Genomic DNA, 25,989 nt, shown 5'->3' with positions numbered 1-25,989 from the left:
GGAGGGCCCTGCCCACTTTGGGCAAGAGAATGAATAACCACCTATACTAGAAGACTAATGAGAATCCAAGCATAGGCAATTGGTCATGGTGGTGGATGACCAATTGATGATGGTACATCATCTGGATGACCACTTAGTATTTCCATAGCCAAACTATAGTGAATCTTTGGAGAGATAGCCAAAGGAGTAGCTGAGGCAAAGCAAGCAGCTGAGAGCCCAGGATACATGGCTTCCGGAGAACCTAGAGAGTTGCATAAGATGTTAGGTATATTTTCAAATCACACATGTGGAACTTCCAATATAAAACAGGTAGATGGAAGGGGAGTTGCTCTTTGAATCAAAGAGGAGAATCTACAGCCAGTTTTTTCACACTTTCACTAAGATATGGTATACTTCTAAGATCACCATGGAAGAATGGTGCTTCCTGTAATGCAATTTGAAATTAAATTAGATCGGATTACTTCTTGCACCAACATTCAGATTTTTTTTAGTAATACATTTGAAGAATAGGCAATACATTGCCTATAAGATAAACTTGTTCTCTTAGTTATTTGATTTGTGAAATTTCAGAGAAGGAAGATGTAGCAAGTGTAAACATAGAGTTATAAAAAATTGTGGGATTTTTGAAAATTTTAAAGTTCATCTAGTTCAATTAACTCATAATTGCAAATGATAAAAGTGAAATGCAAGAGGATAAGTTAGTTGTCTTTTAAAAGGTCATACAACTAATTAGTGGAAAATGGAGGGCTAGAACCAAGGGATTCTGACTCTGGGCTCTATTCTCTGAAGGTATTTTTGGAGTTCATGAGATTACATCACTGCTTTTTCAATTTTGCATTTTAATTTTAATAACAATATAAAACCATTAATATGTGCCTCTACTGCATCATCTGGATGGTCACTTAGTATTTCTATAGCCAAACTACAGTGAATCTTCCCTTCTGCAGGACATAATAGCACAGGTGAGCCAAATACTGGAGACTGCCCCACAATGATTACTGCCACGCCCATCCACAGGGCAATAGACTGTGTCACAAGGGTTGCATCTTTGTACATATTTATTCCAAAGCTACAAGAGGATGGCAAATTCTTTGTCTCTGCCCAGTTTGATTTGCTATTCATCAGTGAAGCTGCAATACAGACTTTATCCTTGAGTTATTTTGCCTAATTATAGGTGACGCTTTATTTAAAATGGCTTCTCACTCCTAAACAAATTTTAGACAAATAGCAGGTTTGAATAACCTCAACTAGCACAAAGAAACTTGAAGTCATTTCATATTCTCTTTTCTCTTGGTGTAGATAGTACTCTCCACGTTAGAATTGTTAAAGTCAGAATTGTGTGACACTAAAGGTAGGACAGGACTTGAGAGGAAACCTTTCTGTGAGTATACTCAATATTGAAATTTTATTTGCTGTGGAAAAGCATAATCTTCCTTATAAATTTATATCATTAATTTAAATTTTAATTAGTTTCTTAGTTTTAAAACTTTAATGTGCAAAATTTTCTTAATAATCTTATAAAAGTTTAACTTATAGCCTGCTTCCCTAATTTATATATATATCCGTATATATAAATTAGAATAAATATATATTTAATTCATATATATAAATTAGAATAAAAACAACATAATTTTATATACTTGGAAATTAAGATAATTTTTTCTATTTAAAAACAAATCAAGATATTACCAACTCTAAGAACCATTGCTAGCAGCACACTTTTCTCTGGGATGCACAGTGGCTTAAGACTAGATCTTGGATTCCAGAGTTACAGGTTCTGGTTCTGTTGTTGGATCTCTATTAATCCCTTCTAACCTCTCTGGCCCTCAGTTTTCCTCATTGTCAAACTAAAGAGCACAGGGATCACAAATCCTTATGTCTGTTGGAACCAGGTAGAGTAATTTAGTGAATAGCCAGCTGTAACTAATAGGCAGTACTGAGGACACTAACTAATTCAGAGGGCATTTGCCCTGTATTTAAAATTACTGCGTTAGATTCAGAACTTTATTTAGTGCACTACCAGCAAAAACAACCCATCTATCTATACATCAGATTCCAGTTTCCAGTTTGCAATTCCTGAAGCAAGTAATCTTACAGCACCTTCCCCAGCTCTAGAGCATTGTGTGTAATGAGTCTGATGTAAATGAAGCATAAGCCCACATCTGCACAACCAGTGCAAAGTGGCAGGCACAGAAGGAAATTCTCCAGAAGTCGTCCAGACGTTTTTAAGAGAAAGGCAGTGGCATGTAAGAGTAAGTAAAGAAGGAACACGGAAAATGAATACATGATCAATGTGAGTGAAAAAAGAAAAGAAAAAACAAAGCCCAGGGAAGACCATTCTGGGTAACAACTGTATCCAGAAGTGAAGAATACTGTCTGGATTACAATTCCAGTTTGATTCTCTGATCCAAGCCAGAGATTCACTGTCATTCAACCAATTACAGGCCACAGGCATTGTGCCCAGTATTGGAAAAAACTCTAAAAAACCATATTCATGTTTTTCCTTTTTATTAGAGAATACTTTAGAGTGGTTATTTTTCAGTTATATTTTTTACTCTCAATTTGTTGTTCTTGATAAAAACATTTTAATTTCAATAAAAATATTAGATAAGGCATTTTATGTATTTTTATCATTCTTGAAAGTTTAAAGAGACAGCATAGAGTATTTTGAAATGAATGTTGTGTTCGAAGAAACAAAGAGGTTTTCTATGTAAATGCTAGTTTTAAGAGGGTGTTTTTCAGATTTCACAAAACTCTGTAGGGGGCCGCCCTGAACAGAAGCTAAGCACATGTCTTTAAGTCTGGAGTAAAGAGGTACTGGGCTGGCACTGCACCCTCTGCAATCCATGTGGACTTGCCCCTGCTCAGTAAGGGAGGTGCAGCTCTGGGTATGGGCGTTACCCAAGATGTCAGTCAGTCTGCTGACCACAAGACATCACAAAGCTAGACTCAACCCCCTGAAACTTGACCCCTTGCCTCATTTAGGGTGGAATTTTCTGGAGTGTGTTCCCCTCAATAAAAGGGCTTCAGAATGTGCTCCTCCCTCTTTTGTCATCCTTCGATTGCCTCCCTTGTGGATGCTGGAGCAGAGGAGCCGTCACTGAGCCCAGAGAAAAAGGGTATTCTGTCTGTGTGATTATTTCACACTAACCTAATTCACCTGGAGTGACCCTGAATGATTTATTCTCGTGTCCTGGCATCTAAACTTCTTGCTTTCTCAATACAGTGAGCATTTAGCACACACAGACTTCCTAGCATTGAGTAGGGCCTTATTGTTGGTTTTCATTTCTTATAGTTATGTTGCTCTCTTTCCAATTGTGTCTAGGCACAGTCATCCTTCAAATTAAGTGATATGCAAAAATTAATGTCTGATTTTGGGTCCGTTTCTAAAATCACCCACATTAAGCAGATGTTTAAACCCCATTAGAAGTTTTGAGGATCAGTTTCTCAACACTTAATTTAAAAGTGGAACAATAATGAACAAAGAGAGTGAGGAATGAAAAAGGAATAAGAGCCAGGCACGGTGGCATGTGCCAGTAATCCCAGTGGCTTGGGAGGCTGAGGCAGGAGGATGGCGAGTTCAAAGCCAGCCTCAGTAAAAAGCTAAGCACTAAGCAATTCAGTGAGACCCTGTCTTTAAATAAAGTACAGCATATGTATGGAGATGTGGCTCAGTGGTCGAGGACCCCTGTGTTCAATCCCTGGTACCAAAAAACAAACAAACAAAAACCAAAGAATAAGAATTTCATCTGGCCCTGATTGCCGACCACTGTGTTTATAACACTTGAACCCTGTTTGTTCTTATCATTGGCTATTTCCATTCATGACTGCCACATTTTTCTCAGGTTATTAGAACTTATGGTCACCATATTATCTGTTTCTTCCAAATCAAGTGACATTTTTATGAAAAGGGTTTGCATGGTGTTCAGCTCTGAGAGTGGCAAATAAAGCATGAGATGCCAAGTTATAGAACCTCATGAGGTCCTAACACTTGGGGTAGAGTGTTTCAGGGGATTCGGGCACTTTTATTTAGACTTATGGAGTGTACTATGAGTAAATTGGCATGGGTTTCAAAATGTAATACTTATGGCACCACTATAGTATGTTTATTATTCACTACTTAGTAACATTTATGAATGAGGGGGGAAATACACCTTGTTTTGAAAGTGACACAAAACTCAGACTTGTGCTTCCCTAGACCCTTTATGTCAGTCCTTCTGGAAGCAAAGACCCTTCAACCCAGTTCCTAGGTCACCTAGGGATGGGAAGTCCTCACCATTTCTGAATAGGGTTACAATGGATAATATTCCAATTTCAGAAAACTCCTTTTCTGGGTGTCTTATAGGAAGTGAGCAATTACAGACCCTAAGATAACCAGGATCTGAATTTTTTGAAGAATGTCAGCTAACATGAAAAATGTTTTCTTTTAGTGGGCCAGATAATATTTCTATTGATTCACTTTTCACATACCTCTGAGCAGCCCTCACTTCTGCTGTTTGATGTGGCAAAAAAGCCACTTGCTGATTCAAAACATTTGTTTCTAGGTGCCAGGTCGACCTGTCGTCCCTCAGTAAGGAACAGACACACAAGTTGGAGTTGCAGCTGGAAGAGGGTGAGGGACACCTGGTGCTGCTTGTCACTCTGACAGCCTCTGCCACAGTCAGTATCTCTGACCTCTCCATCAACTCCCTGGAGGACCAGAAAGAGCGGGAGGAGATATTAAAGAGATATGTACGTATGTAACTCTCCTCCTTCTGGAGTCACATGTGACTAGATGAGGTTGTAAACAATGTACCCTGAGTGATAGATGTATTTATGATAAGTTGTCTTATGGAAGGTTCAGCAGAAGCAAAACACTGGACACATACAAATGCCACACAGACTTTGCAGGAGCACTTGCTTTACCCACTCATGTCTTTTACCCACCCATGTCTAGACCCTTAGTCTTCTCCAGAATCAACTCCAGAGCAAGTTCTGGATTCTGCTCAGTGATTTTATCATGCAGAGAATCTTATCATAAAGTCAAGTTTACACAAACATTACTTTTAAATTAACTCATTGACTCTGTAGAGTTGCAATTATGATTTCCTTGTTTTCTGAGTTTGAAAATGGGGTTAATGGCACTTGCGTTAATCAGAAGCTTGGTAAACTAGAGAATATTCACAGAAGTGATTTTTATTTTCAATGCCTTAGAAAAGCCTCACTTCTTTCCTTTAATTTTTTAAAATTAAGTGCAATTAAAAGGGAGCTTCCTTCCCTTTGATCAAATGTGGAGTGAGAAGGTAGAATAGTGAGCCACCAAAACAACTACCCTCCACAAATCTTACCAAACCCAAACATTTGCAACCAAATCTTTTTATTTCCCAGCAACCTCCCACGGTGCATTTCCCACTGTGTAGTTTTATTGAATCAACAGAGTGGGGAGCTCTTACTCCACCATTCTTTCTCAATGGAAGCTTGGAAAAGTAAATGCCATGAAGCTGAGGAGAAAAGCTTCCACTTAAAATTACAAAGCTTGTATTGTACAATGCTGCCAGGTGTTTAGAAGTCTCCTCTAGACACTCAGCCATGAAACCAAGCTCTGACTAACAAAGAATGGCTTTAAAAAAATATATTCCTATTTGCTGACTGACATCCTTTCAATAACCGAATTTAATAAAGATGTACCTTATCAGGCTGTGCAGATAACATGAAGTGCTGGTACTAATGCTCTACAATATTCTTCAAACAGATTAGCAGGATGTGCGCTTCAGCAAATTTATTCTGGCTATCTCCACTGAATCAGCTGTCTGCTAATGCTTGTTCAACTCATCCACCAATGGTGTTATCATAAACAGTTTAATAGAGGTGACTTAGCAAGGCTAAATAGTATATATTTTTAAGCCACCTAAAAGCTTAAGGTATTATGTGACATCGCCTAATATATAATTGAAATTATGAAAATTATTTCACTATTGGTATGTACCAAAACATATTGTTACCAAAAGTGAACTCATGAGTTAAAACTATTATAAAGAAATTAATTGGTATATTAATATAAAAATTCTTCTAGGTATTATAATACTGTAGTTAATGGATTACAATGTTATTATCCTATATATGGAGGTGATACTTCTGTTCAGGTAATTAGAAGTAATCCATCTATTATTGATCTAATTTTTCTTTGCTGGATGGACTTCCTTTCATTCAGAACTTGAGTATTTGTTGCCCATCTTCTTTCAACCCCTACTTATTTCAGTAAATTTTAAAATATTATTTGGATGTTCCAGTGAATTTTCAGCTTATATTCTGCTGAATATATTAAAAAGTGAACCATATTTTAATGTACTTTTTCATAGCCTTGAACTTCAGGCACAGGCCTATACCTCCCTCTAGAGACTTACTTGCTAAGAAACTACACTATCAGTATAGCACATGTGTTATAATTGCTCATAGCAATACAGGGACAAAGAGCTATATTTTAGGGCTGTGGTGTGTTTCTTTTTTATTATATGTATTTTGAAATGAATGGATGCTGTATCATGTCTAAAATATCCCTTGTTTTGGAGAAACATATAAAGGATGTTACATGTTGGAGAATTATTTATGTTTTCTTGTAAGGACATGTATGTTTTTAAAAGTTAAGGTTAAACTTAAGTATTTGATTTGGCATTGGTTGTGTGCAGAAAAGTAAATGAACTTCCCAACTCTCATACGAAACAGCCCTTGAAAAATCTCTCCTTTGCTGTTGTTTAGCTGTTCATTGCTAAACATTGAAGTCTCACAAATTAAACAGACATTCCTATGTGAGCCATTATTTGATCACCCCATTCTGAAAAGATGGCTAATTCCATTTTTCTTTTTTTTTTCTTCTTTTGTGGGGGAGGGAGGGAGGGAAGGTCAATGGGGGGGGGTAGTAATGGGTAGTAGACCAAGAGCGATTGTATGACCTTCTCAGAACGGGTATGCTGAACCCTTGCTCCCCCTTGTCACAGTTTAAAAACCAGAGGAGCTAGTTTAGAGAAGAAGTTGTTAGCATTCCATTTTTATTATGACATTTCACAGTCATCTGATTTAATGTCCCTTGACCGGATTGTCCACCGTGAGACGATGGGCTTGAAATGTTATTTAGAGCATTGATAAAAGGTGAGCGGTTCTAAGATGACAGCGAGTCATAAGGCTGGTGGTGTGACATTAATTTTCTCCATAACAGAGATGGAATAAGACGTCACGGTGACAAGCTGTCAATCAGCTCTGGCCCCTCAGAGCATCTCGATGCCATAGGCTGGGGTATTGCCTCTCCCGTAATAGAGCTGAACTGAGATGCTCTCCCTGACAGCTGCTGCAGCCATAGAGAAAATATATTATACAGCCTTTCATTAAAAAAATAAAGAGGACTCCTCTCCAGAGCATTTCAATCTTTTCCCATCTATTGAGGGCTGAAAGGATTCACAGCAAATCATAGATTCCTCTGCTATGGAAATTTCTGGCTTCAGAAGCCATCTATGTTTTGAGGCCTTCTAAAATAACTATAAATAACAAGACAGAAATATCTCTTGATGAAGTATTACTTAAAGTAATATTTTTAAACTGATGTATTTATTTGCTTTTTTGAGTTCTTATTATAATAATATTTGCATCAGTGGCCTAAAACAGTTGAAATTTGCAATAAATTACTGGGCGTCAGCTGACTTGGAAAAATGAAACCATCAAACAATAATTACCCCTCCAAATGGGAAGCAGAACATCAGAGCTGAAGAAGCATCAGAAGACAGGGTGTCTGGTCTGTGGAATGAGATTACCAGAATGAAATGGTTCTCAGACATGGGGACTGATGATATTTGTTTTAGTCATGATGAAACTTGGTTAAAATTGCTTCTGAAAAATTATAAGTACTGGAATCTTTTGATAAAACTATCAAACCATCATTAGGGTAGGGGATTTGTCTGGTTTATTGCATTAGTTAACTTCTCAGATAAAAAGCTTCCCAAACTTGATTGTTACTGTAGGAGCACAACATGCCTACAAACCTTGGAATTACAATACTGCTGTCTAAAACCCCCACTGTTAAAACCCTTAATTTATGAGAATTTAAATGGAAAGAGAAGTACCTTTTTACTAAACTGTGTCATCTGGCTATTTTAAACAGATTTTTGGTGATAAACAACTGTTTAAAGACAATAAAAGATTAAGAGTTAATCCTTGTGCTAACATCGTTTTTAAAAAGTTAGGCTATGAGATTACAGATAGATCTGTATTTCCTCCTCTCAGGGTACCAAGGGCATATCTTTAGTGTAAACAATGACTAGTCATAGGGGACTGATAAAGTTCATATCACAGGAAGCTTTGGGCTTGTCAGTACTCTCACATTGGTAATACAATAATGGGGATGCTTTTTACTCTAGCAACATTTTAATAGATAACTTTATTATGCAAAAGTGTGTTATGCTCCCTGGTCATGAAACATTTTAAAGATGATGATAAAGAAGTGCCTTTGATGCTGAGTAGAAAAGCTGACCTCGCCATAGGAAAAACGCTATGAAGTGTAAATCAACAAATGCATTTCGGTGTCTAGAGTTTCATTTTATTCTCAGAGTATTTGTGCCCATTAATTAGACTTCTGAATTGTTGTGTTGGTTTCCTGCTTTTAATTTCTGCAAGTACTGTGCTTATTAAAAATCACAATTATGAACTTAGGAAGCAAAATAACTGTTATCATTTAATTCTTCTATCAAAATTTCCATACATATGCTACCAAGTAAAACTATAGGTTTAAGAAAAAATTACTCCTTTTGAATTAATTTTCAAGTCATCAATTTTATTTAGTTTAAAATATCATGCCTTCTCCCTAAAAGACTTATAGAACTACACTGTCTTTTGAATTAAACATTAGTAAACAGTCTTTAATTTATCCTTAATCTAGTACATGCAGTTTCTAAAAGATACCAAGAAGAAATTAATAGAAAAATTAATTAATTTGGTGTTGACATTTTGCTTGTGCCCCATGTGTTATATGACCAACAACTTAAAGATTCACTACTATTAGGAATCCTTAGTCTTCAAACCATCATCTCTACAGATGAAAGATTTCTTGGAGTGTTTTGATGGGGGGCATTGAGAGAAGAAAAGAAAGTAGACATATTTTTTCTATAATTTGTTTTTTACCATTTACTGATAATTACTTATGGGGAATAAATGTGATTTTTTATTCTCTCAGAAAATCTACTTATAGAGCAATAATTAGCTACATAATTGTGAGTGTATGTACATTCATGATGATGAAAGGGTAATTTGTATTGGAGAAAGACAAATGAACTTTTGACCCTCTGGGGAATATCCTAGGATATCCACAAAACTTAGTATTTTCTTAGCACACTCTTTGAGACTCCTTAGGAGTTTTCTTTTCTAATAACAATCTTGGGGTCTTTCAGAGCCCGTTGAGGATATTCCACAACTTAAAAGATGTGGGATTTCTCCAAGTGAAAGTCATCAGAGCAGAAGGTTTGATGGCTGCTGATGTCACAGGTAAGAAAGGATGTAATTCTCCTATGGCACATGTGGGACAGTATCCAAGAACTACACCACTGAATATTCCAACTCTTCATTTTACCTGAGTGGATTGTCAAAGTAACTAATTTAAATATAAAAATTCAGGGTTGATCTTAACAAAGATTTTCCAACCTCATGATTTTTTTTTTCTTTTGGTGGTGGGGATCGAACCCAGGGCCTTGTGCACGCAAGGCAAGCACTCTACCAACTGAGCTATATTCCCAGCCCCCCAACCCCATGATTTTTATACTTCTATTTTTCATACTAATTCTGTTTTTAAAAGACAGGGTAATATATTAAAAATAAACAATAAAAGCAAAATAACTTTTGAATTGTTGCCCTCCCCATAGTTTAATCAATGTATTATAAATAATTTTCCAGATATTGTCATTTTAGTATATTGAAGTAATGCTGAATTATCTTCTCTCAGAGAATATCAGCTTCCCCCATAACCAAATACTTGTAATGTACACATGCATGAAATCTGTTGCACAGGTCTCTAAGAAGTTTAGATGAGTAGTGCTTAATAATTACTATGGACTCTTGAATATTTGTGTTGCCCCTTCAATCTCCTAGTTGTCCAAATTTCTTAACATATCCATAGATCATTCTGGATCTAAACTAAACATCAGGATTGTTTGAAGTGTTTAACCATGGCATAGGCTTGCCAAAACGTGGTGGCATATGCCTACCAACTACCTGGGAGACTGAGGAAGGAGGATTGCAAGATCAAGCCCAACCTTGGCCACTTAGTGAGACCATGTTTAAAAAAAACAAAGGGGGGAGGACTGGGACTGTACCTCAGTAGTAGAGTACCTTGGGTTCAGTCCCAAGTTCTCCCCTGTCCCAAAAAATAAATAAATAAGAAAGAAAGAAAGAAAAACTTAGTCTTATCTCTTAAAAATTTACTCATTTTGTTATAACTGTTTTCATGTTATATATTTATTGCTAAATTTTATAAGGATATGGGTGATGTTTATTCCATTGATCAAATTATTTATCTTGAGATGGACTGACTTGACCACTTTTTATACAAATTTCACGGTTTATGGAAAGTACCCACTTATTATTTGTGGAACTATACTTACCATTATGAATGATTAGCACGATGACGTGCAAAAGGTAACAGACTTATTTAAAAGAGAGAAGTATATTTTTCTTACCATCCAAGGGTCTGCAAATCATTGTGTCCTTCAGTAATTCATTTAACAAAATGAAAAAATTAAAAGATAACTGCCTTCAAACTAAAGTAGCATGTTTCGTCCAAAAGAGCAATATTTTTAAGTTTTACTACTTGCATATTATCAAGTGACTATTTATTATATGATAAAGTAAAAATGTTGGGAATTTATAGTTTCTCTAAAGAAGTAATTATCAGCTTATTTGTGACTAAGAAGATAAATAAGAACTGTCAAAAATTTTCAAACTAGGTGTAGCTAAAAACAGTGGGAGAAAGTATAGTTTGGAAATCTGTTTGCATGTATGCTGACTTGGCTCCTAGTGCTAAACAATTAGTGAATGTTAAGTTTATTCATTTTCCCTCTTATGAATTTTATTTCAGGTATGGTTATAATCAGATTAATCTGGGAAAACAATTTCTTATAGAAAAATTCAAGTACCATTTACTTCAAACACTTAGCTACCTGTCCATTATTCAAGCTGAATACTATTGTGTAGGTTTTTCTTCTCTTAGAAAGAAGCTGTCTGTGATTTTAAAACTTCATGAATATGCAAATTATGTTAACCTAGTTGGCCTGTATGCCACTATGGAAGTTAAAGTACATGTTCTTTCAAAGCTGGAAAAAATAGAGATATTTCTTTCCTAATGGTTCTATGTAAATCGATGTGAACAACAATAGCCTTTCCTCTAGGGATTCAATGAGACATGATTTTGATTTGATAAAATGAACATTAATTTGGGGAATACTAAATAACAAAGTCCCCATTTTTTTCCTCCAGTTTTAGGGATATAAATCTAATGATTCTCATTCCGTGGTGACCTTATAATCTAATGGGCTCTGAATTGAACAAGAGAGATGTTGAACTATTCAGGGGCAAAAGGATAATTCAGTCTTTGACCTTGCTCACTCTTGGAACTTTTGTGGTTTATGACATTTGTGATGGTGGCAAAAAATTGAGGACCATGTATTTAAGTCAGAAATGTCTGAATGCACCACCAATATTAAAAATAATCTTTTCTTCTGAGAAGACTGTGTATATGTGTGTGTGTGTGTATGTGTGTGTGTATCCTGATGGCCCCATTTGTCAGTTAATTTGATGTACAAGTAAGCTCTGTAGTTTTATCTCTTATTCAAAGAAGAACTTTAAAGATGTGATGTACATCTCAATGGTTAATAATAGTCAAGCTCTATACAATATTAACTAATAGTTTGAAAAGAGGGAATTGAATGAATAGTGCTGTCTTCAAATCTTCAAATAAGTATCCATTTATAAGTGTTTAGATGGAGAGGGGAGATTTTAAATCACGGATAATTTTCCGAGTTAAGCCAAGAATATTTTCTGACTCAGTACAAATGAAGGTATTATTATAAGATATTTGGCTTCAGAGCACTTTTTTTCTAGAACATTCCAACAAGACAAACTTATATTTGACCAATTTTGCCCAATTTTTAAAATATTTTCAATGATCTGGACATAAAGTTAAACTTTCATTGTTTAAGCAAAAAAAATTAATTTTCATATTCCATCATTTAATGTGAGAGATTCTGTAATCTTTTAAGTAGCCATCAATCTTACTGAAGTCACAAAGAATTTTTCCCTTTCAAAATGTAAAATTTTTCTTTTGTTACAACACATTCATTGAGAAACATTGTGATACTGTATTAACTCTGTGTGAATAAAGAGCAATTGAGACTCTCTTTGAATGAGTGAGTATAAAGCACAAATTACTTTTTAATGAAACCCTCAATTCTTTCCCTTTCCACAAAAAGCCTATAGCCTTGTTCAGCTGAACACTACTACAGTAGGTCACTTCAGTTAAGCCCCTAATAAACTGTTGATAGTCGAGGGTAGTTTTTTCTTCCGTCTCAATAGCCCAGTGTTGGACAGTGCACTTCAAATCATTAAGGTTAATACAGATTTTAAAAAGAGATTAACTCTGGTGGTTAAGGCCTCAATTTACAACTCCCACACATACACATGCATTGAGCAGGGCACAAGAGTGGATTGAAATTTCAGTCAAATTGTGGGCAGCCTTTCACAGCCTGAGAAAGTGGCACTCGGGTTTGAAAAGTTGGTCTGCTAAATTCTTCGTGAGGGAAAAAGTTGGAATAACAGAGAAATACCGCTCAGTACAACTTACTTACCTTTCAACTAACCAGCGAAAAGGTTAATGTCTTTCTGCACTATCAAAGCAAAAAACCTAGAGACTGTCTGGCCCTGTGTTCACTGGGGAAGATTCTCTCCACTAAATCACATGTTCCTTAGAACTGGATGGATTGTGAGAATAGAAAGGACAATGAGGGAAAAAGGAATGGGGGTGGCGGGGGGGGGGGGTACTGGGAAACGGTTCATGTTGTAATTTGTCTTTTCTAGCTTCTAATTATTCTTTTCCTTGAGCAGGGCCTAATTTCTGCTTTCAACTGAACATTTCAAGTCTTCTAAATTGAGTGAGGCTTTCTTTGCAGAGTATTTAGACCTAGCCTATTGGTTCTTTCAAGTTCTAAGAGAAGAAAGAGAAAAGAGTTCTTCTCCTCAGCCCCTCCCCTTCATTTCCCCCTGGGTTTTGTGTGTGTGTGTGTGTGTGAGTGTGTGTGTGTGTGTGTGTGTGTTTGAGCTCCTAAGAAAGAGGTCATAGCCTCCCCAGGAAGACTCAGTTTCAGGAGCAGTAATATGGGAGAACTGTGAAACCGGTCAAAAGATGCCCTACCTTTTCACTGTACTAAAAGGTACAATAATATAAAACTTTCCACACCAGGTGAATTGATCTCTCAAATTAATGCACCATCTCTTCCAGGAAACAATAGAGGAAAAGGAAGAGAAAAAGTGAGAGAGAGAGAAAGAATTTTACAATTAGTAGAATCTGTCACTGAAATTGTCCCATTAAATGAGAGGGTTCCCCCCCCCCCACTAAAACAAGGCTATACACAAAGACTTGCAACACACCAACCCTGTTGTCTGGAAACCTACTAGTTATTAAGAGAGATGTTTACTACCCCTTTATTTGCATAGACTTTCCCCATGTTTTCCTTTTGGAAAACTGTCTTCATTGTTGGAAAATATTTAAGTAACAAAACAGCAGAAAAAGACATGCTACAGTTTTGTTTTTTTTTTTATCAGCTTTCGTGAGAGTCTTATTATCTTAAGAAATAACAGTTAGCAGCTCAGATTCATTAGCAGAGCTAAATTTAAGCCCCATTTGACAGGCTGCCTGGAAAACATTTTGTTTTGCTGTCTGTGGGCTTTAATTAAGACATGTTCAATTTCAGTCCTCTTCAGTCTAGCCCCCACCCCCAACTTGCTGTGTCACAGACCGGCGATCAGACACTTTTAGATGGTCCGGCCCATGACTTTGACCTTCTGCGCAGTCCGGCGTTCCCTGGGGAACCGTTCAACTCATGAGGTCTGATTTCACACTTCCAGGATGCCTCAGCTCTCTTAACAATGACAGGGAGACAAAGCCCTTTAGAGCGGGCCGCATGGGGACTTGTTTAAATTGGAAACCAGAGAGGAGTCAAGGAACAAGGTTAGGGGCTACAGAATAGTGCTTTTAATAAAGAGCTCACAGCTCTGGCTCAGCTCAAAGAGGTCTACCTCTGTACAATTAATTGAGCCATTTATCTGGAGCATCTTAGGCCTCTACTTTCTCACAGAATTGCGTGGTAAATATCAGCTAAGAAGCAAATGAGATATGCATGAAATGAATTTTAACACTTTGATTACTGTGCCTCCAGTCTTCATTAAAAGTAAATTTATTTGTATTTCTGACCTCATTATCAGTAGGCTGCCTGCATTTTATTGGTTCCTGTGATTTCCAGCTTGAGTGTGTCATGAAGGTATATTTTATACAGAGATTGGGATTTATTATTCTTGGTATTTTCCCTGAACATTATGGGTCTATTCAGAGAAAGAAAATGAAAAGGCAGCTGTACAGAAAAAAGGCAAGTCTGCTCTTGGAAAGTTTTATATAAAGTTGGAGAAATACCAAGCACATACATATAACATAGACAAGATATTGTACTTTAAAAAAAATAACTTTTTGTGTGTTCCTCTAGCAAATCACATAAAATATATGCAATTGTTGCTTCAAGTGGCCTACACAATACAATTGCTCTATTGAAAGTAGTAGCTAAGTGCTTCTCTTATAGGATTATAGCAGATTGAATTTTTAATAACATGATCCTTCAATTGTCATTATCATATTTAATAATATGATGGTGTCTGATAGATCTAGCCTTACATTTTACGATCCTTATTTAAAACCCGTGTTGGAAGAAGAGAAAATAGATGGCCTTTACTGAATGGACTATGTGAAAAATAGCATGAGTCCTCATATTTGTGAATTATCAAGGATAAAAATAATTACCAAATAAAAGCAAGATATGTGCAGATACTCTTAATTTTTTAACTTTGTTATCTTAGTATCTTGAAATTATATTACTTGAAACAAAAATCCTAAGTGTTAACACAAAATATGGAAAATTTCCCAAGCAAAAAAAATATGTTTTATTTCCATTATATAAGCCAATGTTTTCCCCATTTGCTTTTTAATAATTACACGGTAGAAGATTTTTAAGCAGCCTATACACTCTGAGAAGACATTTTTATCCCATTAATAATGCATCAAAAATATATAAAACCTGACACTCTTATCACAATATATCTCGTTTAGAAAATAATATTATATATACATACATGCATGATACATGTATTAATGCTCTATAAATCTCTTTCTTAAGAATGAGACTAAACCAAAAAATCACAAAGAGCAAACTTATTGCTCTTCTTTTATGTCACTATAACTTACATAGAAATAAAAGTTTCCTCCTTTTAGTAATTGCATTTTAAAAGCTAATCATATTCTAGTTATAGAAATGCAAAAGTAATCTTCTAAACCAAATAGTCGATATCAAATATTTGTGAAAATGAGAATGAAATTATAATTTAGCACAAGGGATGGTAAGGTCTGAGTCTGAAACAGTGTTTTAAAGGGAATTACAGAAATCATGTGTCATTCATATGCAGGTCACATGGTTAGAAGATACTGCTCTGGAAGAATAGGTGGGATGACAAAAGAGATTAATAATTGGGTTTGATATGCTCTAGAGGTGAAGGACTATGGGCTGAGAAAGTGGTGGTCCTACTATCAATGGGAAATGAGGGAAAGAGAAATACTATAAAATAATTAATCGGGTTCTGTGGAACTAAGATTACAAAATGATCCTTTGAGTAAAGAAATAGAGAATTGCTGATTTGGCTTGGAGGGGCTAGCTCCAGGATTTCACTCAGTGCTTAAAGAAATGCTTCGAGACGCTACAATCATTTTTTAAAAACTATTCTTTTTATTTCATTATATTACAATATAGTTGTGTGAATAAGCAGCGTATTTCCTTGAACATTGGATCAGGGAAATTCTGATGCAAACAGAGATCTGCATTTAAAAAGGATTTAAAAAAATCTTATTACAGGGATATATAACAGTATAGTTAGAATCATAAATGACTGAACAGTAAGTCTAAAGAATGATTAAAGGAGTGATGTCAGTGGGGATGCTGAATAGAAGGATACAGGACTCTGTCCTTGGTATAAATTGTTTACTGTATTTATTAATGGCTTTGAAGAGATAATTGACTTCTTTCTTATGAAACATACTCGGAGGGCTAGTAAATTATTTTATATGAGACTAAGACATATTGTGTTTATGTATCAGTATTTTATATTTATATACATCTATAACACACATTAATATATTATTAACTATATATGAACAACCATGTAATAATATGTAAATAACATACATTACAGATGGATATGATATATTACGAATATAAACTATTAGACTATACATATATATATATATATTACATCAGCCTAAATTAGCTTTATTCAATAAGACAAATGTTGAAAAGTATGAATCTCAAGACTTACATGGGTAAAAAACAAGATGACTTGCTTTAAGAGTAGAAAATATTAGGGCTCGTGATGTGGCTCAAGCGTAGCACGCTCGCCTGGCATTCGTGGGGCCCGAGTTTGATCCTCAGCACCACATACAAACAAAGATGTTGTGTTCGCCAAAAACTAAAAAATAAATATTAAAAATTCTCTCTCTCTCTCTCTCTCTCTCTCTCTCTCTCTCTCTCCTTCCTCCCTCCCTCTCCCTCTTAGAAAAAAAAAAAGAGAAAAGAGTAGAAAATATTGGACATGGCTTTAGGTTTTGAGTTGAGTTTAAGGTTTATGAGAGTGAATTATATATACATCAATTTGTTACAATGAGTAAAATGAAATATTTAGAATAATTCTTTATTTTAGACTTTTAAGACAATAGTGCAAGGGTAGGAATCCAGATATAAAAAACTGCCCTTTAAAGAAAGACTAACCAGAATATATTTTCAACTGGAATGTCTACTGTTTTAGAACCAAGTCAATTGAGAATACCTTGAGTATAATGAAAATAATAACAATAATAATAGCAATTAAAAATTTATTGAGCCCTTGTCACATGACAGATCTAACCCTGAGCTCGGTATAAAGATACTCACAACCAATCTCACAACAATGTGAATAAATACTATGCCCACTTTATACATTTGAAAAAATTAGGTGTAGATTAAATAACTTGTCCAGTCAGTACCCAAGCATGCATACACACACACCCCAACACACCAACTCATAAAATGCAGAGTAGGCATGCTGATCCAGATCTTTCCTCTAAAGCTACCAACTGTCTTGTGTTGCAGAAAGGAAAACATTGGGGGAATATAATTTCTTGCCAATTATCCAAAGATCTGTCATGAGAAAGGGTAATTATAGGAGCTGGCAATGGAAGTAATGACCAAGGTTTGGATCCAAATTACTAGAAAATTTAACCGAAAGGGGATATACTGTATCCCTAGCTGCAAGGGACTCTGGAAATGTCACTTTGGGCTTCATGGCCTCAATAGTTCAGGAAGAGACCTAGAAGGTAGTTAGAAGGGGTACTCAAAGCCATCTGCAGTACCCAGCATAAAAGGGCAGGTAACAAACATTGATTACACACTGTCTGACGGGTGCTGCCCCCTCACTTTACACCCAACATTTTATTTAGATTTTAAAATTACTATATAAGGGAAATCAAAGAATAGACAAAAGTCACAGTTACGTAATTTTATATTCAAATAATGAAAACCTTTCCAGAATTTATAATTGCCAAAAAATAGATCAGAGTATTCCCGTAGAGGAGATGAGTTCTCCATCACTGGAACTGTTAAAGCAGAACTTCATTCAGTGACCACCTGTTTGAAGTGGAGAGTCAAGTCCTAGAAGGGTTTTTCAAACTGGCCTTCAGGCTTCCCCACAAGCCTTCAGATTCTGAGACACTGCAGTAGGTGCCAAGATGAGCAACAGATTCCTGAGAGAGTTATTTTGTAGAAGAGAAATTAAAAGACAAAGACATCATTCCAAAGGCAAAGACTTGACAGATGAGATTTTTCAATTGCATTACCTTTGATTAATTAAGTATATATACAAAACTTAAAAACCTAATAATACCTAATTTTTTAAGTCTAAAAGATTTCGTTTTATTGCAAAAGATCTCTGCAGTTAATTAGTCTAATTTTATGAGAGTTAATTTGCAGCCTCATGTTTTTCTGCAAGAAAGTCTAATTAAATACTATAGGTCCTAAAGTTTCTAGGAAAGCTTGCAAAAACAAGAGAGCTTATACTCTTTTTATAATCATTTTAGACCAAACAACTTTTTTTGTCTAAGCTTACAACAAATCTCTTATATATTTTTTTTGTTTTAAAATGAATTGAAAGTGAAGATTTTTATGTTTTTACCATAATTTGTCTAAGCTCTGATAAGCTCAGGCATATTTTTCTCATGGATTTTCCTTATTTAATAGATCCTTTAGTGTTCCTCTTCTTTCTTTTCTATTTTCTCATCAGTCTCATTTCACTTCCCATTCTTCTATCATGAATTTCAAGTTCCCCAGCATGTATCAAGATGGCTAAATTTTAGGGATCAAGAATGCATCTAGTTACACAGAATTCTACAAATATTATTTTGCATCTAGTTCTAGATTCCAAGTGAAATAACCCCATATTTATGTTGGGCTTTATCTGTTTTCATTGCTCTTAGTGTTTATTCAGAAGTCCAGAAACCTCTGGGAATTCCCCAAGACATTTTTTTGAAAGTCAAAATCAAGATATTATTTGCATTTTTCACTCTCATGAGTGTACAATGACGTTTTTGAAAGGCTATCTAATGTTTGATCATTCCCATGTTACCATGACATCAACTTATTATTGTAATTTTTAGCAAATTAACAAGTTTTAAATGTTTTATAATTCCTAAAATGCTAAATTTCAATAGATATTGTCACACATAAATAAAACTCTTTGATATCTTCAGTAATTTGTATGTGTTCCTAAGACAAAATGTGTACACACTTGCAGTCAGGCAATGATGCTCACCTAGGGAGAAGACAGTGTTGCCTCTTAGTGTTTAAGAGACTTTTGAGAGAATTTTATTTGCCATAATGATTGTAGAGCACCGGTGGTATTTGGTATCTCGGGGTTGGGGACATGGAATGCCTTTAAAAGCATCAGATAGGATTGGGGTATAGCCCAGTGGTAGATCACTTCCTAGCATGTGTGAGGCACTGGGTTCCATCCTCAGTACCACATAAACAGAAAGGAGTGGGGGTGGAGAGAGAGAGAGAGAGAGAGGAGGGAGTGAGGGAGAAGAAGGAGGAAGGAAGGAAGGAAGGAAGGAAGGAAGGAAGGAAGGAAGGAAGGAAGGAAGGAAGGAAGGAATTATGTCCATCTACCTAAGAAATTAAAAAAAAAAAAGCATCGGTCTTACATAATGAAAATTGCCACATGCCTTACATTCAAAACTATATTAATAGATATTTATGGGTTAATTAATTATGGGTTTCATAATTATCTAGATTGCCTCCTGAAATACTATTGTTTAATCAGTCCTTGTGAATAGCTGCTATTCATGGTTTGCACAGTTGGCATTGCAGGTACTTCATGGTCTGGTTCCATCACTTCTCTGATGTCTTGTACCGATCTCCCATTGCTCACCATGCCCCAGTATCTAAGGCCCTGAGCACACCAGCTTTTGGTCTAGGCTTTTTCCTCTTTCTGGATCACTTGTCTACACATATTCACTTGGCTACTACTTCACCCCCTTCAGTTTTTTACCCAGCCCTATCTTCTCAATGAGACCTACTCTAACCACGCAATTAAATCTATATTCTGACCTTCCCCAAACCCTTCAAACTTCTTATCCTACTCTTTGTTTCTTTTCCATTAACATGCATTGCTCTCTAGCATATAATCCAGTCTACTTATTAGGTTCAGTATTTATTCTCCATCTCTCCTCCCTTCTAAAGTAAATTCTAAGAAAGGGAAGACCTTTCTCTTTTTTGTTCATATGGCCTGGCACATAATAGGCACTCACTAAATATTTGTTTAACAAATAAATGTATGATTTTATCGTAAACAGCTTTCTATTTAGCCTTCCTTTATAATAGAATTCAGGCATTATGTTAAATTTTAAAATCATATAATGGTCAGTTTTTTTGTTTCAGGATAAGAAAGAGGACATTATAAAATTTTCAATATGAAAAAAAGATATAGTAGAGCTGTGACTTTAGAGTGTCAATTTTCTTGCCACAATGAAACCTGCTTTATGACTTAGTGAGGAAAAAAAAAATAAGCCTTATTATTTTCACTTTTGTTATTACTAAGTCCCAGAATCAGACCCAGTAGGGACCTAGTGAAGCATGTCAGTTAATGTGATTCCACCAATCAGATGTTGAAAATGTGTTTAGGTCAGTCAATGAAAACGACTAAGGTCAGAGTTCTTTCTCCAGTGGTAAGAGGAGGATTGGAAGATGTCTTCAACACACATTGCTTTTTGTTCCAATGGACCCTATGGGATTCCCTCAACTCTAACATTGTTATATGCCATGATTGAAATTTCAGTTTGCAGAAAGGACAGATGGCAACCTCAATTATAATTTTATAAAAAGATTAAAATAGACTCACTTCAAACTGTGGAAACCAAAGAAATTAAACCAAAGAGCTTAATTTGTGCAAGGTAGGCCCAAAATAAAAGGCCCCCGTGGGCACAAATTGCCTTCCATACCACTGAAAGCCTCTGTGTTTACAGAGACATAGCAACAAAGAGGTGATCACTGGGTTCCTTCCCACCCCCATAATTTTATAGCACATCACATCCAGCAAATGGCCCCAGTTATCAGCAGCAAAATGACCCAGTAAAGTCCACCACTGATGGATCAAGATTAACTCTCTATTCTGTGAGCAAGAATGTAAACTCAGTATTCTTTGAGTGACTTTAATGCCCAAACCAATAGTTTGAACAACCTGAAGTCATCCACTTGCCATAAAGCAGTTAGCAAGTGAGTAGAAGCAGTGCAGACTTTTCCATCGTTTTTTATATACGTGTCAGTGTTGAAACCTCAAAGAACAAGGGTCAACAGTGAGAGAGAAGTAGCCAGTCAGTGAGTGCACCCTGTTTAATCCTCGGTGCTGTTTTGAAGGTTGCCAGAATAGATGCCCACTAGAGTCAACTCTGATGTTTGTTTTTATTCTCATAGGAATGCTTTTTCAACAAAAGCCTTCTTATGCTTTAAAATCTATTATAGACTCAGCTTTATGAGATAGAATCTGCTTCATAGTATAAGTTGAAATTTTCTTTTTTTTTTCTTACTAGAAATCCATAGAAAAAAAAGTAGCCTCTAGTATTTAACTAGAAATACCTCAATACTAACAAAAGTTTTAAATATTTTATAGTGGTTATGTTACACATATCTAGGTTTTTTGTTATAGAGACCTTATCAAAAGAGATTTCAACTAAATACTCCTGATAATAAAACATTAAAGTCCACTTTTTATGTGGTTGTCCTTCTTTTCTAAAAATGCCAGTGATAGAGATGTATATTCACCATGGATCACAGGGTCATATCCTCTGGGACAGTCTCTACTTCCTTTTCCCTTTCCCATCCTGAAGTTACAGATGACATGTTTCTTTCTCATTGCTCCCTTTGAACTCTTCACTTACCTTTATTATAGCATTTACAACCCTAAATTATAATTGTGTATTTACATGTATTTCATGTCTACTAAATTGTATGTGCCTTGAGAGATTGCCTATGTCTTAATCATACTTGTAGTTCTAGGGTGAGCAGAGCAGAAACTCAGTAAGTAATGAACCATCAAAAAAGCACTAGTATTACTCTCTAGAAAATTGTTAACATGGAAAATTGCCATTTTCTCAAGGAAGACTAAGATTCTCTTCTAGCTGTCATGATGGTTAAAGTAAACAACTCCACAGTTCCAACCATCTAGCACTGCTGAAATTTCTATCTTCCATCCAAACCAAATCCTCCAGTTTCTTGCATTGCTAGAAGAGGATTGGGTGCTTTATATCCAAAGGGATAGGGATTACGAGAGCCTGATGGCATCCATATATCTACTGTAACATTACAACAAAAATGAGAGGAAGATCAGTACTATGTTCTCATACATGTAGGCTCTTTCAATAGCCAAAAATGATCAGAAACAAAATACACTTTAACTTTGGATGTTGCCTTCATTCCTCCAAAATCATTCCTGACCGTATGATTTTGAACAAAAACATTTCAGGGCACTGTTTTGTATCACTCCCTGGATCTTTGCAGAAAAAGTACACTTTAGGGACTTCAACATTGCATCCCATAGTCAATCCCACAACTCAGTACTCTCAGCAAGCAGAGCAGTGTAACACAGAGTCTAAATGGAATGATAAAAAGATAAAAAGATAAAAGGAAAGAATAATTAAGAGATAATTAATGGTTAGGTCCATCACTGGCATTTCTCTAAATTGTTTTTTTTTAAGTGGCAGATAATCAAGACGGCAAAATTTAGAAACTGAAAAGCCAGTCATTTAGAACAGTATTTAGCAAGCCAGATAAGCACATTAACTATGTGTAGCCACTTCTTTAAAATAAAACTAAAGTGTATGCATTTTAATGGTAAGTTTACAGAATCTAATATTTACAGTTGAAATTGCTGCTAATTTTTAATTGCCCTTGATCACACAGTGGAAGGATACTCTCTAAATTAGTGAAAAGCAACTGTGTGTAAACACTTCATGTTGGCATCCATTAACTTACACTGCAAAAAGATAACTTTTTAGAAATAAAAGATGAATACAAAAGAAACATAAAATTCCTGCTCTCTTCTTACCTAAATTTTCCTCTGTCAGATTCTAGAATTATCCAGTCTGAGCATCTTGTTGAATGCTTTTTATTCTTAAAAAGAAAGAGAAGATAGAAAAGAAAAAGTACTGGCTTAGCGGTGCTCAATGAATTGTTTTCCATCTTTAGGGCATTTTAGATTGTTCAATATTGACATCTGCAAATCCTGTTGACAATATCTTCAAAATATGTCCAGAATCCAACCACTTTCTACCACTAAATTATCTCAATAGACTCCTGACTTTCTCCCTACCTCCTCCTGTGCCCTGCTGCTACCTTATTCTCAAATAACAGCCATCAGATCATATCAATCCTCAACTCAAATCCCCCCAACAGCATTTTCTCTCAGTTGGAGTGAAAGCCAAGTCCTTTCAAAGGCCTGCCACTCTCCTCCTACCTCTCTGTCACCTACCCACCACCTCATCCATTCCTCCAACCACACTGGCTCCTGGATATTCCTGGAAATGCCAGGGACAGCCACTTCTTTGGCCTTTCCAAGATCTGTTTCTCTGGCTAACGCGACTCATTCTTTCACCTCCTTTATTGCTTTGCCTGAATGTCACTTTCTCAGAGATACCTTTCTTGTGGCCCTTTTGAAAAATTTATGTCTAAACCAGCACTCCCCGTCACCTTTCATCATTATTTTTCTCCATAATATTTATCGCCTAAAAAAACTAAAATTAGTCATTGCCTTCTTCTTCCATGTAAACTCCACAGGGACAGGCATTTTTAACAATTGTTTTATATACTGCTAAAGCTCTGATGCATAGAAAACTGTCTGGTACTTGGTAAGCAGTAAATATTGGTGGTTAAATATATGACTCTAGAATCAAAATAGCATGGCTTTTCCTATGTATGTGGCCTACTAACTACCATGGGATGATGGTTAATTAGGAAGATTTTGCCTAGACCTTTACAGTTAAGTATATTTCCAGAACTATTTGAGCCTGCCTTTTCATGCTTGTACAAGAATTCTATGGGATGATGTACCAAATAAAACAGGTTGCAATATGTTTTAATGAAGAAAATATTCTTTTTTAAACACTATCTTCCATAGCGTATGTGTGAGCTGGAAGTGAGGGTGGTATAGGTAGGTAAAGGCAAGAACAATGAAGAAGTGGTGGGGTGGGGGTGGGGAAAACAATACAGATGCTAAGCCAGAAGTGAAATCTTCACCAGACCTTGAAGACTTCCAGTTCCCTGTTCTTTACTGAAAATTATTCCCAAGACTCCAAATTGAGAAGATTACCAAAATGTTAAACCATGCAATTATCCCAGGATATATGAGGCCACTGAACTTATACACACATATTGAATCTTTTTTTAAAATATAGAAATAATAAATTAAAAGTGAGTCAAAGTTTGTGCAGTTCATTTTAAGAACTACACTATACAAAGTGAATAACACTGCTGTATGGGAATACATACATACATAGCTTATTTGTCACTGGTAGCTGATACATTCCTTCTCATTAAAATTTAATTGAAAATCTTCAATGATATTTAAGCTTTCGCACAAGTGTAAACTACTCTGAGTACAATTCACAATGCATTTAAAACAATTATTCTTTATCATTAAAGTTAATAATATGCACATTAACCTCTTATGTAGTCTAAATCAATATTGTAGTTTAAAAGATATGACCTCTGGACAGCTTTGTCTAAATATTGATTTCATTGTCATTTGTATAAGGTATCAAACAAATTACATGCTGCACTAATATCATTAATGCTGCTCCCGTAGAGCCTCTGACTTTATGGGTTCTTATAACACGGGACATGACATTACAAAAATATTGAGAACATCACAAAACATAATTGCAGAAAGGATGAGATTTGACTGGCAGAGCAAAGTCGCTGTAAATAGATGATAGATAGAATCCTTTACTTTCGGCAAACAGAAAAAATACTGTTCTTAACATGCAGATTGGTTGTTGATGTAAGTTTCAAATGGCAGAATTTTTTTCTGCCTAAGAGGTTCTAATTTACTTCTTATGATTCCATAGATATCTCAGGAGAAAGTAACTCAGCCTTAGATTAAAATGTTGTAATTCTGCAATAATAGCAGTTTTCTCAAAATAAACTTGTTTAGAAATTTAGTTACAAGTTACTAGTCAATCAGATGAGTTGAAAAATATATGCATAAGATTGAAGGAGATGAACATTTCAAATGATCTTTATAGAATTAAATAAAAACTGGTTTAGGGATGGACATGCATCACATTCTCTCTCATTATAGTATTATTTTTGTAAAACAAATGCAAATTGAAATTTAAGCTATATAATTTGGTCTTTTTCACTTTTCCAGGTTCTAAATTGCTGTGAATCATTATGATTGCTAACATCATCTAGTACATCTAACTCTATTTTGATGGGTTGTTTTATTTTTAAAATTTTACTTGACTTTTTGTTTACTATAAGACTTTTGGAAAATAAACATGGTCATGAACATGACATTGTAAATGATGGGTGCGATTTATACTAAAAATGTCCACCCCAAATATCTTGTAGGTAAAAGTGACCCATTTTGTGTAGTAGAACTGAACAATGATAGACTGCTAACACATACCGTCTACAAAAATCTCAATCCTGAATGGAACAAAGTCTTCACATTGTAAGTAACCATTACCTTGAGCTCATTTCAGAACTGTATGAAATATACTTCTGTGTGTGTGTGTGTGTGTGTGTCTATTATTTGCTAATTCACAACTCAATGTATCTGACCTGTCTTTGCTAACAACTGGAAATTTCATGACTACCTTCCTGAGAATTGAGACCTGGGGAAAGAAGTATGCCATTTTTTGTTTTGTTCTGTTTTCACAGACATCTTTTAAACTGAGTTCTTTATACGACTGTGTTTTTCATATGACTTCACTAAGGGTTTTGCTCTCATCAACAGAATTGCCATACTGCTTCTTCCTTTTATACTTTCTATTGAAATTCTTCCCAATCACATTGACACCAAGGAGGACAAAGCTCTATTTGTTCCATTGCTGAAATCAGCAAACAATCTGGTCACGAATTCGGCAGA

The 25,989-nt window shown here is 35.5% G+C and overlaps 1 protein-coding gene across 1 annotated transcript in view; it reads left to right on the top strand.

Moving 5' to 3' along the window:
* Mctp1 (multiple C2 and transmembrane domain containing 1) overlaps positions 1 to 25,989 on the top strand; it is a 526,481-nt gene that overhangs the window by 346,377 nt on the left and 154,115 nt on the right. The window contains exons 11-13 of the mRNA XM_058573996.1: positions 4,545 to 4,731; positions 9,411 to 9,504; positions 25,470 to 25,572. Coding sequence (XP_058429979.1) covers positions 4,545 to 4,731; positions 9,411 to 9,504; positions 25,470 to 25,572 — 384 coding nt within the window. The remainder of the gene's footprint in view (positions 1 to 4,544; positions 4,732 to 9,410; positions 9,505 to 25,469; positions 25,573 to 25,989) is intronic.

The sequence above is a fragment of the Marmota monax genome, unplaced genomic scaffold, assembly GCF_021218885.2.
Source record: "Marmota monax isolate L192 unplaced genomic scaffold, Marmota_monax_Labrador192_F-V1.1 WCK01_AAM20220418_F8-fsc00018, whole genome shotgun sequence".
NCBI lineage: Eukaryota > Metazoa > Chordata > Mammalia > Rodentia > Sciuridae > Marmota > Marmota monax.
The sequence above is the reverse complement of the archived record's forward strand: the minus strand, read 5'-3'. Positions and strand labels throughout refer to the sequence as shown.